The sequence below is a fragment of the Aythya ferina genome (assembly GCF_964211825.1).
Source record: "Aythya ferina genome assembly, chromosome: 1".
Classification (NCBI taxonomy): Eukaryota; Metazoa; Chordata; class Aves; order Anseriformes; family Anatidae; genus Aythya; species Aythya ferina.
The window spans coordinates 11759688-11776066 of NC_140296.1; the positions used below are offsets into that span (position 1 = coordinate 11759688).

Consider the following 16379-nt stretch of genomic DNA (forward strand, 5'->3'; position numbering starts at 1 on the left):
ATGGGTGTTTTGGGCCAAGTTGCCTTGAGGGATTCCCCATTCATGACCTGCTTGTAGTTCTTCACCTAAAAAGCTGTGAGAGCCCACCTGGAGCGTTGTGTTCAGCTCTGGGGCCCCAGCATGAGGACGTGGAGCTGTTGGAGCCACAGGGCTGATTAAGGGGCTGGAGCACCTCTCCTACAAAAACAGGCTGAGGGAGCTGGGGTTGTTCAGCCTGGAGGAGAGAAGGCTCCAGGGAGACCTTACAGTGGCCTACCAGTACCTAAAGGGGGCTACAGGAAGGTTGGGGAGGGGGAATGGCAAGGCAGAATGGCTTTAAACTAAAAGAGGGGAGGTTTAGGGTGGATTTTAGGAGGAAATTCTTCACTCAGAGGGTGATGAGGCCCTGTCCCAGGCTGCCCAGAGAAGCTGTGGATGCCCCATCCCTGGAGGTGTTCAAGGCCAGGCTGGATGGGGCTTTGGGCAACCTGGTGTGGTGGGAGGTGTCCCTGCCCATGGCAGGGGGTTGGAATTGGATGGGCTTTAAGGTCCCTTCCAACCCAAACCATTCTTTGATTCCATGATAAAAAAAAATCATCTCCATCCTGATGTGGCATCCGGCTCTTGCTGTAACACTGAATTTTAGTGAGGAAACGCAAGGCTGTGTTGTACCTCAGCAGCAGCTGGGGTTTTGTGCTTTGTGATTCACGTGGAAGAGCAGAAGGTTGGAGATGAGGTTTGGTCTGTACTTGAGTGCAAGTGAAAGGCTGCTTTCTAAAAATGTGAAAGGTTATAACCGGAGCCCAGTATCCCTGAGATCTTTGAAACCCCAAATTGAAAAATCTGTGGAAAAATCAGCACAAGGCTGATTTCTGAGACAGAGGCCTGTCTGTTTCAGACCTTTCTCATCACTCGATGATGCTTCCACCAGCAGGGTGAAATTCTTCCCCTTACGAAGAGGGCCAGATAAAGTGTATACATCACTTATGCCCTACTTAAATCCTCCAAACAAAGCTTACAGGAGACTTTTATGGTCCTTGGCCCCTCGTGCTGGGCCTCTGCGTGAGGGTGGTTTTATTCCAACCGCATTAAAAATAATCCCGAGTGTTTATTTCCTGTGAGCTGATTGCTGAGAGCCGCGTGGCTCCTGCCAGCACCGCACCGCCCGGGTGCTTTCACTTGCCCGGGGCTGCAAACAGAGGCAGGCCCGTGGGGTTATATGGCTTCTGCCTGGTTATATGGCTTCTTCTGTCCCCAGCACCGCCACGTTAACCTGCTTTTCTTGCTCTCCCTAAATGCAAACGTCCCTCTGTGCCACCCCACCCGCTCTTTGACCTGTTGGGCAGCGTTTTGCCGGCCTCACTGGATTTGGACAGCTGGAGGTGTCTCGTGTGAACGTGGTTTTCGTTCAGGGAGTTGCTTAATTAGGTCTTCATTGACCCCAAAATGCCCCGAGGTTTTAACTGGGTGTGTAACTTGGTGCGTGCACTTGTTTTGCTGTGGGGAAATGATGGTGCAGCTCCCCCCCTGCTCCCTTTATGAAGATCTTGGGGCATAAAACCAGGGAGAGGATGCTCAAACTGGCAGCGTTCGGAGAAGTTTTGCTTTTGCTTCAGAACAGGGATGAATTCGGAGCGTGGCTTTGGTAAATGCTGCAAGTTGTGACAAGGGTAGGGCCCTCGCTATCCCTCCGAGCAGGGAGCACTGCTGGCCTAGCCCCAGTGAGATGTTTTGCTTCCCAGCCTTCCCTGTGTGGAGTCCCTGTAATTTTTCAGAGCAAAATGATATTTTAAAGAGCTAAGCGAAAATCTCTGTTTATGCAAAGAAACAGCTACATGAACTCAAGCGCAGCGGGGTCAAGTTGAGGCTGTGCTCTCAGGAAGCCCGAGCAGGGCTCCAGCAGCTGTTGGTTGTGCTAACAAACATCTCCAGCACTGCCTTCACCCACACATGAAAGGAGCTGGTTGGAGTTTATGGCTTTTGGGAGATGCTGATTCAATCCCCAGTCCTGCTGAGTTCCTGGTAAGGCAGCACAGTTTGACCCCAAATCACCCCGCAGAGGGGATTCTGCCACCCTGTGTGCTCCGTTTCACCTCCAGCACACGGTCGGTCTCTTTGGGGTTGCTCCGTGTCCTGGTACACACCTGAGGTCTTTGCACCTCTCCTAATTTTGGAGTTTTCGGTTTGGTTTCTTGTCTCCCCTGCTGTATACCAGCTCCTATATGCCCCCCTGGGCTGCAGGGTCTCCTTACAGCCCTGGTCTCCAGGAATGTTTGGGTGACAAAAGGGGTAGGGTCTGGAGATGCTGGTTTTTCTGTTAGGGGAACTGAGGTGAGAAATTCCAGCTTTCATCTCTGTGGGAGGGCCCGGGAAGGAACCTAATGGAAATGGAGCTTTGCCTGTGGGAATCTCACTGTGCCCAGCATCTCATCTCTGTCCTGGCCGGTGTCTGTTCCCCAGCCCATCCGTCCTGGCACCCTCTGGGGAGGAGGGACTGTGCAAAAGGCTTCTGCATTCCAGAAAAGAGAGGAGAGAAGCACAAAGCTGCATCAGTCTGGAGGGAATACCCACAGATATCAGGGATGCAAAAAGCCTGTAGGGTCACTGGTTCCCCTTTTCCTCTTTTGTGTGATGAGGGAACTGCGACTGGAAACCCACAGATGTTGGCAGGTAGCTTTTGAAGGAGATGGAATAACTGCAGCTGCTGCTGAACTTTTTTTTTTTTTTTCCTTTCCAATGTGGCTGGCTTTGAAAGGGAAGACTGCCTTTAATAATCATGGTGGTAAAATCTCACATCTTTCCTGTAAATACCAGTTCAGGTAGGATTTGATACTACAAATAACAGTGGTGCAGTTGGACTAGATGATCTTTGAATATCCCTTCCAAATGAACTATCCTATATCAAAATATTTGGTATTATCCTAGACACCTCTTAGTTATATGATACTGCACTAATTAGTGTATTTACATAAATTAGGCTCAGTGATCTCTACCTCATGGACATCACGATTGTAGAGCAGAGCTTGAAACCTGAAGCTTAAAAATCCAAAAAGACAGAAGGCAAATAAAAAAGAAGCAATATTTATTCTTGTTGTTAAATACGCGTATTTTTCAGTCAGCTGCATGGTGCCTCAGGCCCTGACTCACAACTCGTGAATGCTTGAAGCTGGCCAGGTGTAATAATCTTTAAAAAAAGCAAAATAAAACAACTTTTCCTTTCCTAGATGCTAGCTTCTAGAGCGCAGCTATTCCTTAACGATGCCTGCTAACATTCCTGAGGTGCATATTCAGAGACCTGGAGCTTGTCAGGTAAAAGGGCTTTGAAATAACCTGATTTGGTGGCAGGACACAGTGAATGAACTGCAGTTTGCACAACATTCGGTCCTGATGGTTCAGTCTCCAGCTGGAGAATCCATCACAGCCTTTACAGGCTTGTTCCACTCGCTCGCTGCCATCTCTGGCACAGACCTGCATCTCGCTTTCAGCCTGTTTTTTCTAGTTACCAGTTTGGATTTTGCAATATCTTCCTCAGATACAGCGAGCAGCCCCATGCTGTCAGTTCTTTAATGCATTAAACAGATGGAGCCGGGAGCCCTTTCATTACTTCACTGTTGAGAGGGGGAAGAAAAAAGAACTTTTTTCCTTGTGGAAAGCTGAACTAAACGCAAGGCAGATCAGATGTAACATCACCTCTGCAATGCAACTGCATGGTCCTTGTTTATGGACCTCATAAACACTTTCCATGTCAGACATCGGCACCCTGGGAGCCCGCCTTCCACCTCGTTACCTGTTCAGACATGTGAGGGTAGTCCCAGGACAGGGATTCCCACCTCTTGCTGTAGCCTGCTGTATTTATTCCTTGGGGGAAGGACTGTTTGAGCTGCTCAAGTACATACTGTTTCTCTGTGCCCCGTTTAAGCAGCGATCCAGATCGCTCAAAGTGAGCAGTGACTCCTTCCCGTTGCTCCCTGTGTCCCTAGTCAGATCCTAGTGTCCTTTATCCAGAATGATTAATTAATAAATAGTATTTAATAAATAAGTAATGTAATAAATGTATAATTTAATAATAAAAAGTGTACGTGATGTGAAGGAGGCCTGGAACTGCAAACACCACTGCTTGGCAAGGGGCGACATGCAGAAGTCTTTCGTGCGGCCACCTGATTTAATCCGTGTGGTTAAAAGATGGCACGAAACCGAAGGGTGGATTTAGGCTGTTTTAAAGCCAGGCCAGTTTTTTACGTGCCTCAGAAAATTCCCCCCGGCCTGGATCTGCAAGCCTATATTTAACTGCTAGCACAGTCTGCGGCTTCTCTGGTTATTTGTGCCTTAACCCCCCCACACCGCTGCTGTTTTCAGACAACCTGTCTATATTTACTCATTCAACCACATGTCTGCAGCCAGCCGGGGGGCTACAAGGAGGTCCTTTTTCTCCCAGAGACACCCCGGGGAGGCTGATGGATGTCCCTGGGGCGGGCATCGTTGTCAGGCACCCATGCTGACGTGCGCTGATGCTTCTCGGCGAGGTAGCACCGCCAGCTGACGTGGATGCTGGCGACCGTAAGGAAGGCTGGAGCGTTGCATCACGTCCCCGAGGCTGATGGAGGTTGTGGCACCAGCCACTGCAGAAGGGGTTTGTATCATCTCCCGGCCCGGTCTGGCTTTCATTAAAACGAACAAAAGAAAAATGAAGCTGTTCCAGCAGCATCAGCGGTGCCAGTGTCACTTCTCTTTCTCCTTCTGTGTTATCATCTCAGGTGATTCTTCTAGGACACCTTTTCCTCTGCTGAATATCAGCTGGCCTTATAAAGAATATTCTCTGTGTGGCTTCCTGGGAAGGAATATATCCCCTCCCTTTCTTAACTATGTATATGTTGAATACCGTGTGTCTTCTCAGATAATTTCCCCCTGCAAATCGTAATGTAGTCACCCACAAAGTAGTTGGACCAAGTCCAGCCAGCATTAATAAACATCACTAACAAAATGGTAAATTCTGGAGGGGTGAGTCCCGGTGTGCAAAAATGGGTTTGAAATGCACCTTTGTGTCTGCAAGGTGCTTAGGCTGTTGCTCTTCCCATAAAACAGGGAATTCTACGAGGGCTATGTCTTGGCTACTGAAAGACTTCTCCCATTTCTGGCTGTATCAGCATTTAATAACGGGCATATAACTGTGTTTCCTTGCACCATGACCTGCAGACTGGGCTTACTGGCTTCTCTGTAATCCTGCCCTTTTCCCACATGTTAGGATCACCGATTCTTCCATGTTACCCACAGATACAAAGAACTGCATTTAAAGGCTGCTTCATGCTGCAGAAATCGTGCTGGAACTCAGGGGGACGCCTGGCTCTGAAATTAGCATCCAGGCTCAAGGTTCTCAGTCGCTGGGCAGAAACAAGCAGCTTTATTGCACTTTCTACTCTCATTGTAAGGCAGAAACTTCAGGCAAAGACCTTCACCCCAGTGATGCTGGTTTCTCTTCGCTGACTCAGGTACAGCATCCCCAGCAGACACGTGAAGCTGAGATGAAGTCCTTTGGGAGATAAAACAGGCCAGGCTGCCCCGGAGGCAGAGGAAGGCAAAGCATTCAGAGAAAGATAAGCTAAAGAGATTAGAGGAGGGCATTTTAATTATGAATGTAAATGTCGTGGTATGTTGCAACCAAAGTCCTTACTCAGCTGGCTGCTCTCTGTCCCTGCACAGAGAGCCGAGATGTACCTGCACCGTGCACAGGTGGACTTTCCAGAATATTTACAGGGATTTTAGTTTCATTGCTTCTTAATGCTGCCCTGCTTCATCGAGCAAGAGCTCTTCTGTAGTTACAATTTCCTGGTAGTCAATGGCAAGTAGGCTTCATCATTAATTGGTTTCCTACTCCTACATACAGCTGCAGATTGCCCTCGATATTCCTCGGTGTTGATTATTCTTTCTCCCAGGGGCTCCAGTCCAACAGGTGTATTGAGACCGTGCCTGAATTTAGGGTTGTGGATGGCCGTGCTGAATTCTGTGGGATTTCTTATGAAAGTGAGATCCATGGCCAAGTATTATGCTGAAGACAGTGTACTGCAAGTTATCTATGGCAGGTTTTATATACTGCAATCCATATATCATCTAAGAGTGCAGAATAGTGAGCCTAGCGTGATAGCCCTTGAAAAGCTCTCTCTATATCTGTGTTTCTCTCTTATTTCCTGCATTTTTTCATTTCTAGTATTGCATCGCAGAAGTCTATGGGAGCCCTATTTCTAGAATCATGTCAACAAAAATACATGTTTTTAGTACAAATGCTGCAGTAGTGTCGCAGAAATACTCAGAACTCACAATGTTCCACAGTTGCATGCTTTTAAGAAGGACAATTTTTGATGAAAATGTGGTGGGCTGGAAGATTTTAACCTGCTCTAAGGCAGAGTAAGATCAATGTTTAAAATACGGTAGAAACATGCGGAGAATGTCATTCTTTTCTAAGTCCAAAGGAGCTCAGGATAATCCTGATTGCTTTGTTTCTTTGGAGTTTTTACACAAGAGCTGGGATGTGAACAAAGCCGATGTTTTAATTTTTGTGTTCCTACAGATGTTGATCTGTTAATGTGATTCGCTGTGTTGATTTGATGGGATATATACAGCCAGAGATTTTACAGTTGGCTAAGTCATAATTAAATTGGGACAGATTAAATGATTATTTTATCTCCATCCCCATGATAAGAAGGCGGGCAGGGAGGGCAGACAACCAGGCTGAGCAAGGACCTGCTGGTGAGATGGAGGCACAAGAAGGAAATGCACAGGCAGAGGAAGCAGAGACACGTGGCCTGGGAAGAGAACTGAACATGCTGTTTGGATGTGCAGGGATGGGATCAGGAAAGTCAAGGCACAGATGGAACAGAGCTTGGCAAGGGATAAGGAATAACAGGAAGGGATTCTTTGGGTACATTGGCCAGAAAAGAAAGGCCGAGGAGAGTGTGCCCCCTCTGATGGATGAGAAGGGAGAACTGGTAGCAACAGACATGGAGAAGGCTGAGGTACTCAATGACTTCTTTGCCTCCATATTCGCTGATAGTCAGGCTTCCCACACCTCTCAAATCTCTGAACCTGTGGATGAGGGCTGGGGGAACAAAATCCTTCCCACTGATACAACTGAACAGGTCCAGGTCTGTGGGGCCTGATGCCGTGCATCCCAGAGCCCTGAGGGAAGTGGCTGATGGAGGTGCCAAGAGTCTCCATCATATTTAAAAAGTCCTGGCAGTCAGTTGAAGTCCCTGGTGACTGGAAAAAGGGAAACATCCTGTTTTTAAAAAGATTAGGAGGACTTGGGGGTTCTGGTGGACAGAAAGCTTGGCATGAGCCAGGGAGATGTAGATTAAATATAAGGAGGAAATTCTTCACTCAGAGGGTGGTGAGGCCCTGGCACAGGCTGCCCAGAGAAGCTGTGGATGCCCCATCCCTGGAGGTGCTCAAGGCCAGGCTGGATGGGGCTTTGGGCAACCTGGTGTGGTGGGAGGTGTCCCTGCCCATGGCAGGGGGGTGGAAATGTGTGGTATTTCAGGTCCCTTCCAACCCAAACCATTCTGTGGTCCTGTGAATGTCAGAAACAGTTAATACTCATTGAACTGCTGTGCTTCAAAAGGAGCAGTGGCATTTGTGCTGGTTCTGTGTCTGAGTTGGAAATGCTTTGGAGAATCTCTCCTGTGGCCCCAGCTATAAGGATGCTGGTGCCCAGCTGCTGCTACAGTGTGTAAGTCTTTAGTAGCTCGATGGACAATTCACAGTTCAAGAAAAAGGAGATGCTGGGCACCTCTCCTCCCTCTTTAGTATAAAGCAAAACAGACTGAAACATGTGAAAAGGTCAAACTGATGGGAGGATGAGATTTTCCAAAAGTACAGTGTAAAGAGTTTCTGCAAGCATTCGAAGGGTGTATCTACAACAGGAGATTGCACTGCTTTGTAATGAAAAAGAGAAAGTGCTTCATCTCCCCCGGTTTAGTTTCAGAGATCAATTTAGAAATGTGTTATATTGCTCAAAGCTGTTCCCAGAAAGAAGTGAGAAAACCCGTATCTGTAGGAAATGGGTGTCTTTGGGGCAGCATAACTGCGTCCAGACAGCAGGGCTTTAACCCGCATAAAATATACCTGTGTCTTTTGTTTTATATTTATTTTAGGACACACTCGCTCACGTTTAGCTGAGCTATTTGTGGTGGTACAACAGGTAAGTGCAGGCTGGCTGCCAGCTGCGCCGAGGAGATGCGGTGTGCTTGGCTGCTTCTGCACACATGTGGAGCACCTCTTGCATCGCAAGTGACATCCCTTGCTCCACTGCAAGGGGTTTTGCATTTTCAAGCAAAACAATGGGGAGATGAATCCTTTGAGCTCCCCAGTTGCAAACCTGCGAATACAAAGGGGAGTGGAGCCAAGCAGCGGCACTGACACAGTCCTCATGGCTGCTGTGCTGGGCTGCATCTTCCTGGTGGCCTCAGCGCTGTCTCAGCCTCCCGTGCTCTGACCGGTCTGAGTTTGTGGGGAAAATGGATTAAAATGCTCCCAGCAATCAGCACCCGAATCAGATGCTGATCTGTTGCCCATCTGCGGGTCTGTTTCCACACGGGTACTTTGGCCACAAGCAATTACATGTATTCTTCTGTAGATCCAGCTCCTTTGGAGGAGAAGTCCCTGCCTGTCTCTGGCAGGCCCTGTCCCTGCGTTATGGTCCCCAGCAGTGATGGCAGCACCAAAATCTGTGCCTTAGGGTGCCAGCACGTGCTGGGGACCACCCAGCTCTGCAGAAAAGGACCTGGGGAGTCTGGTAGACACCGAGCTGAACATGAGCCATCAATGTGTCCTTGGCACTAAGAAGGCTGGTGGTCTTCTGGGCTGTGTTACGTGGTCCAAAGCATTGCCAGCAGGGTACAAAAAGGATGGAGTCAAAGGAGGGTGAGCAGGGACCAATGTCTTAACCTAGCGCCAGTGCCCAGGAGCTCTGCAGCCGCCTCGGACCCCTCGCTTTGAGGACATTTCAGGGGAAGTTGGGGCTTGCTTCCTTTTGCAGCCGGGGCTTTGCCGAGCACCGTCGGAAGGCCGCTGCATGCAGCTGCAGCAGCCAGGAAGTCAGCGTGGGAAGGGCTCCGCACACTCCTTTCCTTTCTGGCACTGGGGCCGGTGACAAATGCAAGCACACAAGCCCACACGGTGTGCTCCCCCTGCTGTGTCCTCCTCCAGGCTCAGGCAGCATCAAGCACCGCTGCAAAGCTCTGCAGTGGGTGCAGGGAAAAGAGCTGCCGGGGCATCCTCTCCAATCGCTATGAGCTCGGCCCAGGTTTTCCCAATCTTTTAGGGCAGGTTTTTCAAAAGCCTGTTGGCTTTTCCTCTTGTTCTGCCACCACGGCAGGCAGTGACAGGTTGTTATTGTCAGCAGTAGAATTAGGCCAGCGCTGAGAGCCTTTGAAAACCCCACTTTGAGGAGCCGTGTAGACAAGCCATCATGTTTACTATGTATTCATTTAGCACAAAATTGTCTGCCTGAAAAACGGCATTCATGGATCTGCGAGGCCAGACGGTGTAAATGCATCCATTTGCCAGATCCCCTGCCTTGTGCGGGGGCTGCAGCAAGCCTGACGGCTGGCCGCTAAGCTAAAACGCACTTTTTGGAAAATGCTTGGCTGATGGACTTCAGGTGGGGCCGAATTCGGCCGCTCAGCCCCTCGGCTCGGGTTTGGAAGGGTGAGTAACGTGTCCCTTGTGCTGCTGCCCCATCTGTCAGCTTAAGCCGCTCGGCGGTGGGGTTTGCGGTGAGCTGGGGGCAGGGAGAGGCCGCCCGAGCTGAAATATTAGCTGTGCACCTAGGCCAAAATGCCGCTTTGCACTCAATGCTGCCTTTATCCCGCCGTGCCAGATGTATACATCACTGTCAGGAGCCGGCGGCGAGACAATTTCCCCGTATTTAGGAGTGACCGAGGGCCGGAATCACACCCGTACGGCCACAACCCGCTGAATAAACCACGCGGAGGCCCCCGCGTGCGTTTTGAGGCCGCGCGGCTCTGACGCCTCCCCTGCCTGTGCTTCCCCGCAGCCGACAATGCCAGCCGCCCTTCCCAGCGCCGCCGGCCCAGCAGCACAGCCCCATGTCCTCGCAGGCCTCCTCCGCCGCCGGTCCCCTGCTCCCGGGCTCCTTGGGAGCTCCTGGCCAGCCGCCGGCGCTGCCGGGCCCGCAGCTGACGCCCGACGCCTTCGCCATCGTGGAGCGGGCGCAGCAGATGGTGGAGATGCTCTCCGAGGAGAACCACGTGCTGCGGCAGGAGCTGGAGGGGTACTACGAGAAGGCCGACAAGCTGCAGAAGGTACGTGGAGGGGTGGGGATGGGGTCGGGGCTCCGTGCTCCCCGGTGCATTCGGGTCCCTCAAGATGTTCGCAGTCATGTCTGCAATGGGGATGTATCAATGGGTCACGTCTGACCATCGCCTCTCCGTGGTGGTCTCCCAAAAGTGTAATCCCGTGCCCCAAGGTCCCTCTGCATTTAATGGGGCAGCCCATCGAGTGTCCTTCAAATGGAAACTTTCCCCATCCACCCATCAGTGCCAGCTTCTCGTGAACATGCCCCAGAAGCCCTGTGCAGGCAGGGTCTGCTCCCAGGGCAGCCAAGTCCTGCACAGACAGCAGGGCTGCACGTGAGGAGCAGCTGAAGAGCTTGGCCACTTCTGTCCTGAGCTGTCTTATTCAACACAATCCTCTGTCACGTCCCTCTGGAACCATAAAGGCTGGCAGTGGGGTTGATGTGATTTGAACAACGGGGTTGAACAACCAAAATGACGAGGTTTGGACAACATGGTTGTCACAGAGGTCTTCAGTGACTGCTCTGAGTTTCTAAAAGGTGATCTTAGACACATGTTTGGACATCTTGGTTCAAAAAGCACTGCCCCCATAGCTGAATGACCTATGTGGTAAAGATTTTACTCAAAAACGTGTTTGCAGAGATTCTGTTCCCCCTTTTTCTGTATGCACACTGCATATTTTCACTGGAGAAGGATGATGCCTCATTCATGGCCTGGAGTGACAAGGAAAGAGAAGGGGAAATTAAACAAGAGAGATGCTGGGAGCTCACTGAAGTCAGTGCAGATGTTCCTCAGGTCTGCAGGCTTTGGGTCCCAAGGGCCCAGGCTGTGTGAGTTATTTATACAAACTGGAAATACAACACGTAAGCTACTGCAAGAAGTCTGGGGAAGTGCTAGAGCACGTTGAAGGTAATTTCTGTCACAACTTAGTGAGCCAAAGAGGAAAGGTGCCCTCCTGGACCTGCTGGTTGGGAACAGAGAAGACCCTGTGGGAGATGTGACAACAGGTGGCTGTTTTGCCACAGCTATCATGAAATAGTTGAGTTCAAAATGTTTGATGTAATAAGAAAAAAGGTCAGTGAAGTTAGCACCCTGGATTGTAGGAGAGCAAACTTTAAGCTTCTCAGGGAGCTAGTTAGCAGTGTCCCCTGGGAATCTGCTGTAGAAGGTTTAGGAGTCCATGCCTGGAAATCTTTTCAAAAGTTCCTGGTTGCTTTTCAAAAGCCATATTTTAAAAGCCCAGGAGCAGGCGATCCCACTCTGCCTCAAGTCAAGCAAGAGGGGCAGAAGGCTGGCTTGGCTGAACAGGGAACTTCTCCTGGAACTTGGTAAGTGAAAGAAAGTGTATGAACTCTGGAAGCAAAGTCAGGCTTCACGCAGAGAGTACAGGGCTACGGTTCACATTTGTAGGGAGATAACATAAAAGCCAAAGCTCAGCTTGAGTTGACACTGGCCACTGTGGTGTCCGACAACAAAAAGGCTTTTTCAAGTATGTCAACAGCAAGAAGAGGCCTAAGGAAAACATTGGACAGATACTTGATGAAGGTGGTCACCTAAGAAGTAAGGGTGAGGAAAAGGTGGAGAAATTTCTTTTTTTTTTGCCTCAGTTTTTAATATTGATGATAGATCTTGGGTTGCCTTGTCCTCTGAGTTGGAGGATCGTGACTGGAGGAGCAGAGTCTACCCATGTGTGGTCACCAAAATGGTCAGTTGTATCAGCTGAATGTTCATGAGTCCATGGGGCCGGATGGGATTCACCCCAGCCTACTGAAGGAGTTAGCAGACGTTGTAGCTGGACCTTTACCAAAGGTCTTGGGAGCCCAGGCAGGTCCCTGCTGACTGGAAACTGGCCAATGTTGTAGGCATCTACAAAAGAGGTATAAGAGAAGACCCAGGAGACTACAGACCTGTTAGCTTAACCTCAGTGTAAAAGTGTAAAAGTTATGGAAACAGTTATCCTGAGTGCTGTTGGAAGGCAGTCAAAGAGCAAAGCAGTTAATCAGGCATGGCAATATGGTCCTGCCTCATGGCCAGTCACTAGGGGTATCCCCAGGGCTCAATTCTAAGGCCAGTCCTGTGCAACCCCTTTATCCGTGCTCTGAGTGGAAGGCACCCTCAGCAAGTCATTTTATGACTTCCCACTGAAGTGGGCTTAGGCTTCAGGTCTTTTCTCTCTGAATTTAGGAGTCTCAAGAGCGGCTCAGTTTTCCCGTGCTGTGTTTTGTCAGGGTGTTGTTGGAGCCACCTTTCACAGGAGGAGAGGCAGCTCTGAGAGACCATGTCCCAGCCTCAGCTTTGGGAAAGTCTGTGACCAGAAGGTTCAAAAAGGTTAGAAAGAAGACCTGTTGTACTGTCGCTACCCTCATCTTTGCAGCCTCCTCCTCTGTGTTGGATTCACAGAATCTCCTAAACTTAGCCAGGAAATTTCTGCAGCAGCATTATTGGGGAAGATGGCTGTAAGGATTTTAAGGCTGACTTCCCCGTGGCCTTTGTGGGCAAAAGTAAGGATTCCAGTTAATAATTCTACAAAAGCCATGTTGTTCAGTAAGAGGTATGATGCCCTAAAAATGTTCAGTTTTCCTTTCACACTCTTAGGAACGGCTCTCTCTTTATCTTGGATGCCCTGCGAGTCGATTGCATCAGACACCGACAGAAAGGTATTCAGGCACGGGGCTGAAGTCTCACTTCAGTCAACAGAGCGTGGACTCGAATCCCATTGACTTCAGGGGAATGTAAGCAGACTCTTAAAGCAAAACACATGCTCAAGTGCATTCTTGCTTCAGGAAAATTTCCTGAACCAAAATCTTAATGCACGTTATCATTTCTGCCCTGCTTTTTTTTTCATGTTTGAACACATGGACGGGGCAGGTCCTCCTGTGTTCCCACCGCCTGAGCTGAATGCCACCCCTAAAAACCTAACAGTGAGTTAAATTCCTTGCGCTGGGTGTGGAAACTCTTCCCTGCTGTTGGAAGTGGAAGGGTCATGAGAAGTACTCCTTTCTCATCTGCGTGTAACGAGGTTATTATAGGTAGGGCAACCCTCCCTGCTCTTCTGTATTCCCATAACAGAATTAGGAGAAGAAATTAGAGAGGGAAAATCAGCCTGACGCAGATTGCTCCCGTGGGCATTCCTCTGAACGGATCAGCCCGGAGGGCTGTCAAATTCTAAGTCATGTCTGAACAGACATTGTGCAGAGAGGTACAAGGCAGCGATTAATCCCTGTGCTGTCTGATGTGTTGTCTGGTTTTCTTATCTAAAAAAGAACTGGGAGGGAAGGGCATGTTTTAATTTTTTTTTTGCTAAAGTAGAGCATTATGTTTTTTTGCCGTTGTATTTTTGTTGGGCAATGTTACCTTGCTGGAGTTTAATTGCTGGGCTGGGCTGGCTCTTTCCCGTGCTGTTTTGTGGGGGCTGTTTGAGTAGGTCAGCTCGAGATGCTACCAGGGAGAGAGGAGGCTGAATCGTTCTTTTCCACCAGCAGAAGAAGGGAAAGGAAATCCCAGAGCTTCTGAGAAGGATCAGCATAATTTCTTGCTGTTCTGCCCTCCTTTAATTTTGTTCATCGCTGATGGAGGTTCTCAATTTTCCTGCAGCATCTGCAGGCATCTCCTGCAGAAACAGCTCAGTGGGAGAAGGTAGGTGCAGGAGGGTGTTGGGACACCTCCTGAGCATGATGTTTGGCCAGGATCCTGTAGTTAAGGGTTCAGGAAAGTGCCCTAAAGACAATTTTTGCTGAGCCAAACCTTCCTTTCAAGGGGAGCGTTAGAGAAACTCAGTGTGTGTAAATGGTCAAGGAGCAAGGTAGCTTGAATACAGCCTCTGCTACTTACAGGAAGAGAACTTCTGCTAGCAGAGGTCATGTTAAAGGGAAAAAAAGAAAGAAAAAGCCATAAGAGGATCAAGTGACTGCAACCGTGCTGTTACTTGAGTAACTAATTGGTATGCTCTGATTCTGCAAAATTCACACTAAATGGGTTTTCTCATGAAATATGTCATACATTTGGATGAGGCTTTGTATGAGCTTGCGTTGTTCTGTGTATGAGGAAAAATACACGTAACAGCTCGGGAGAGGAACTGAGGAGGGGCTCTTTATCAGGCAGTGATAGAACAACAGGGAATGGCTTTAAACTAAAAGAGGGGAGGTTTAGATTAGATATAAGGAGGAAATTCCTTACGGCACAGGCTGCCCAGAGACGCTGTGGATGCCCCATCCCTGGAGGTGCTCAAGGCCAGGCTGGATGGGGCTTTGGGCAACCTGGGCTGGTGGGAGGTGTCCCTGCCCATGGCAGGGGGTGGAGCTGGGTGGGCTTTAAGGTCCCTTCCAACCCAAACCATTCTGTGGTTCTGTGAAAAAGAAAACTTATTGTGTGTTTTTGAACAACAGTAATGTTCAGGATGAATTTTAAACCAAGATTCTCCAGTGCATGATATTTTTAATACTGATTTCCTGTTTGTGGGAAGTAAATTCATTGCCAAGCATTCTGAGTGCAGGGAAGTATAAAACAAATCTTTGCATACACTTTGCTGCGATGCAGTTAGGATTTATGCAGTGTTCCTCTGAGCATGCTGTCCCCATGGTGGGAACCCTCTTGGTGTCTGGCTGTGTCTCAGCAGCCTGGGGACCCACATTTCCAGGAGTGATTAGCTAAAATGTAACAGGGCTTCCTGCGGGTCCTGCTTTGAAAAAAAAAATTAAAAAAAAAAAAAAGGAAAGTCAGAATAATCATTTGTAGTTCACCCAAGAAAGTGCCATAGCATGGCATACAGCTGGTTCAACATGTCATCCGTGTCTTGGAGCCGTGGGGAATTGTACGAATTGAAACATTTGGGGAATTGTACGAACTGAAACAATTGTACGAATGGCAGAGGTGACTGCTCCAGCATCCCTGGTCCTGGAGCTTGTATTCTGCAAGCACTGCAGCTGGCAAATTAAACCTAAAGCTTCATGAGCCCTGGAGAGGGACCTGCCTCCACAACGAGTGGAGGTGGGCTCGCACCCTGGCTTCACAAATCACGAACCCGTCCCACCCGTGACTCAAGAGGCTCAGAAAGCACCAGATTTAGAAAGGTATGTGGGAAGCTATATATATCTCCTGGTTTTCCAGCCCATGCACATTATCGAGCTTTTCTCCACAAACACGAGAGCCAGGCATGCAGGAGCAGATTCCCACCTTGGTGCTGATCATTCCTTCAGCAGTGATTTAGCCAAGCTGTAACACCCGACATGAAATCAGCTAATTAAAAGAGCTGGATCTGAGTGACCTGAACAACAAAAGCCTGCCTGGGACTGTCTTCTGTCAGTCTTCTGGATTCAGGTTTTAAGTTGCAAGCTTGCCAGGTTTCAAGGAGATGATGTTAGGAAGATTGAACACCCCCCAAAATTGTTTTGGCCTGTTATAGAGAACTTGTTCTTGTGTAGAGCAGTTTGCAGTCAAGGGAAGAAAGGAGTGAACTGCAATGGTTTAAAGCTGAAATGAGGTTAGAGTCAAGGCTATAACGTTCCTGGTGGTGTGCAGAACTTCTCATTTTAGAGGCAGGTATGACACTGGGCACAGGCATTGCCCCAACACCCGTGCCCCATCGCAACGCTCTGTGTGAATGCCAGGTGGGACACTTCCCTGCTAGGCTTTCATGGGAGCTCTCTCTCCTTTCAGTTTGAAATAGAGATTCAGAGGATTTCAGAAGCTTATGAGGGCCTGGTCAAGACCACCACTAAAAGGGAGTCTCTGGACAAAGCGATGAGAAACAAACTGGAAGGAGAAATTAGGAGACTTCACGATTTCAACAGGGATCTCCGTGGTATGTTAAGTTTGCTTGTTTCTTTGTTTGTTTTCCACAGCTGACACGAGTTTCACTTTTCACAAGCTCCAGAGCAGCAGGCTTTAGAGGATTAATTTCACCCGTTTTAGATAACCTTCTTGAGAAATCAGGCCCTGCTCACTGGCATAAGACAAGGATGGAGGAGTAATAAATAATGGAGGAGTAACTGTTGGCTGTCCAGGTGCCTGATGGGGCACGTTGGTACCTTTTCGTGCAGTGAGATGCTCTCTGCAAGCAGCCTCCTACTTTTAAGAGGAGGCGAGGGGGCTGGC

The 16379-nt window shown here is 49.0% G+C and overlaps 2 protein-coding genes across 3 annotated transcripts in view; one reads left to right on the top strand and one right to left on the bottom strand.

The window, feature by feature from the left end:
- TAF1D (TATA-box binding protein associated factor, RNA polymerase I subunit D) overlaps window positions 1-16379 on the bottom strand; it is a 365188-nt gene that overhangs the window by 304049 nt on the left and 44760 nt on the right. The gene's annotated exons all lie outside the window — the stretch shown is intronic.
- The window catches only part of AMOTL1 (angiomotin like 1), a 51604-nt gene that overhangs the window by 10961 nt on the left and 24264 nt on the right, over window positions 1-16379 (top strand). For both annotated transcript variants that reach the window (XM_084503843.1, XM_084503844.1), the window contains 2 exons: window positions 10028-10295; window positions 15942-16086. In XM_084503843.1, the coding sequence (XP_084359969.1) occupies window positions 10028-10295; window positions 15942-16086 (413 nt within the window). The remainder of the gene's footprint in view (window positions 1-10027; window positions 10296-15941; window positions 16087-16379) is intronic.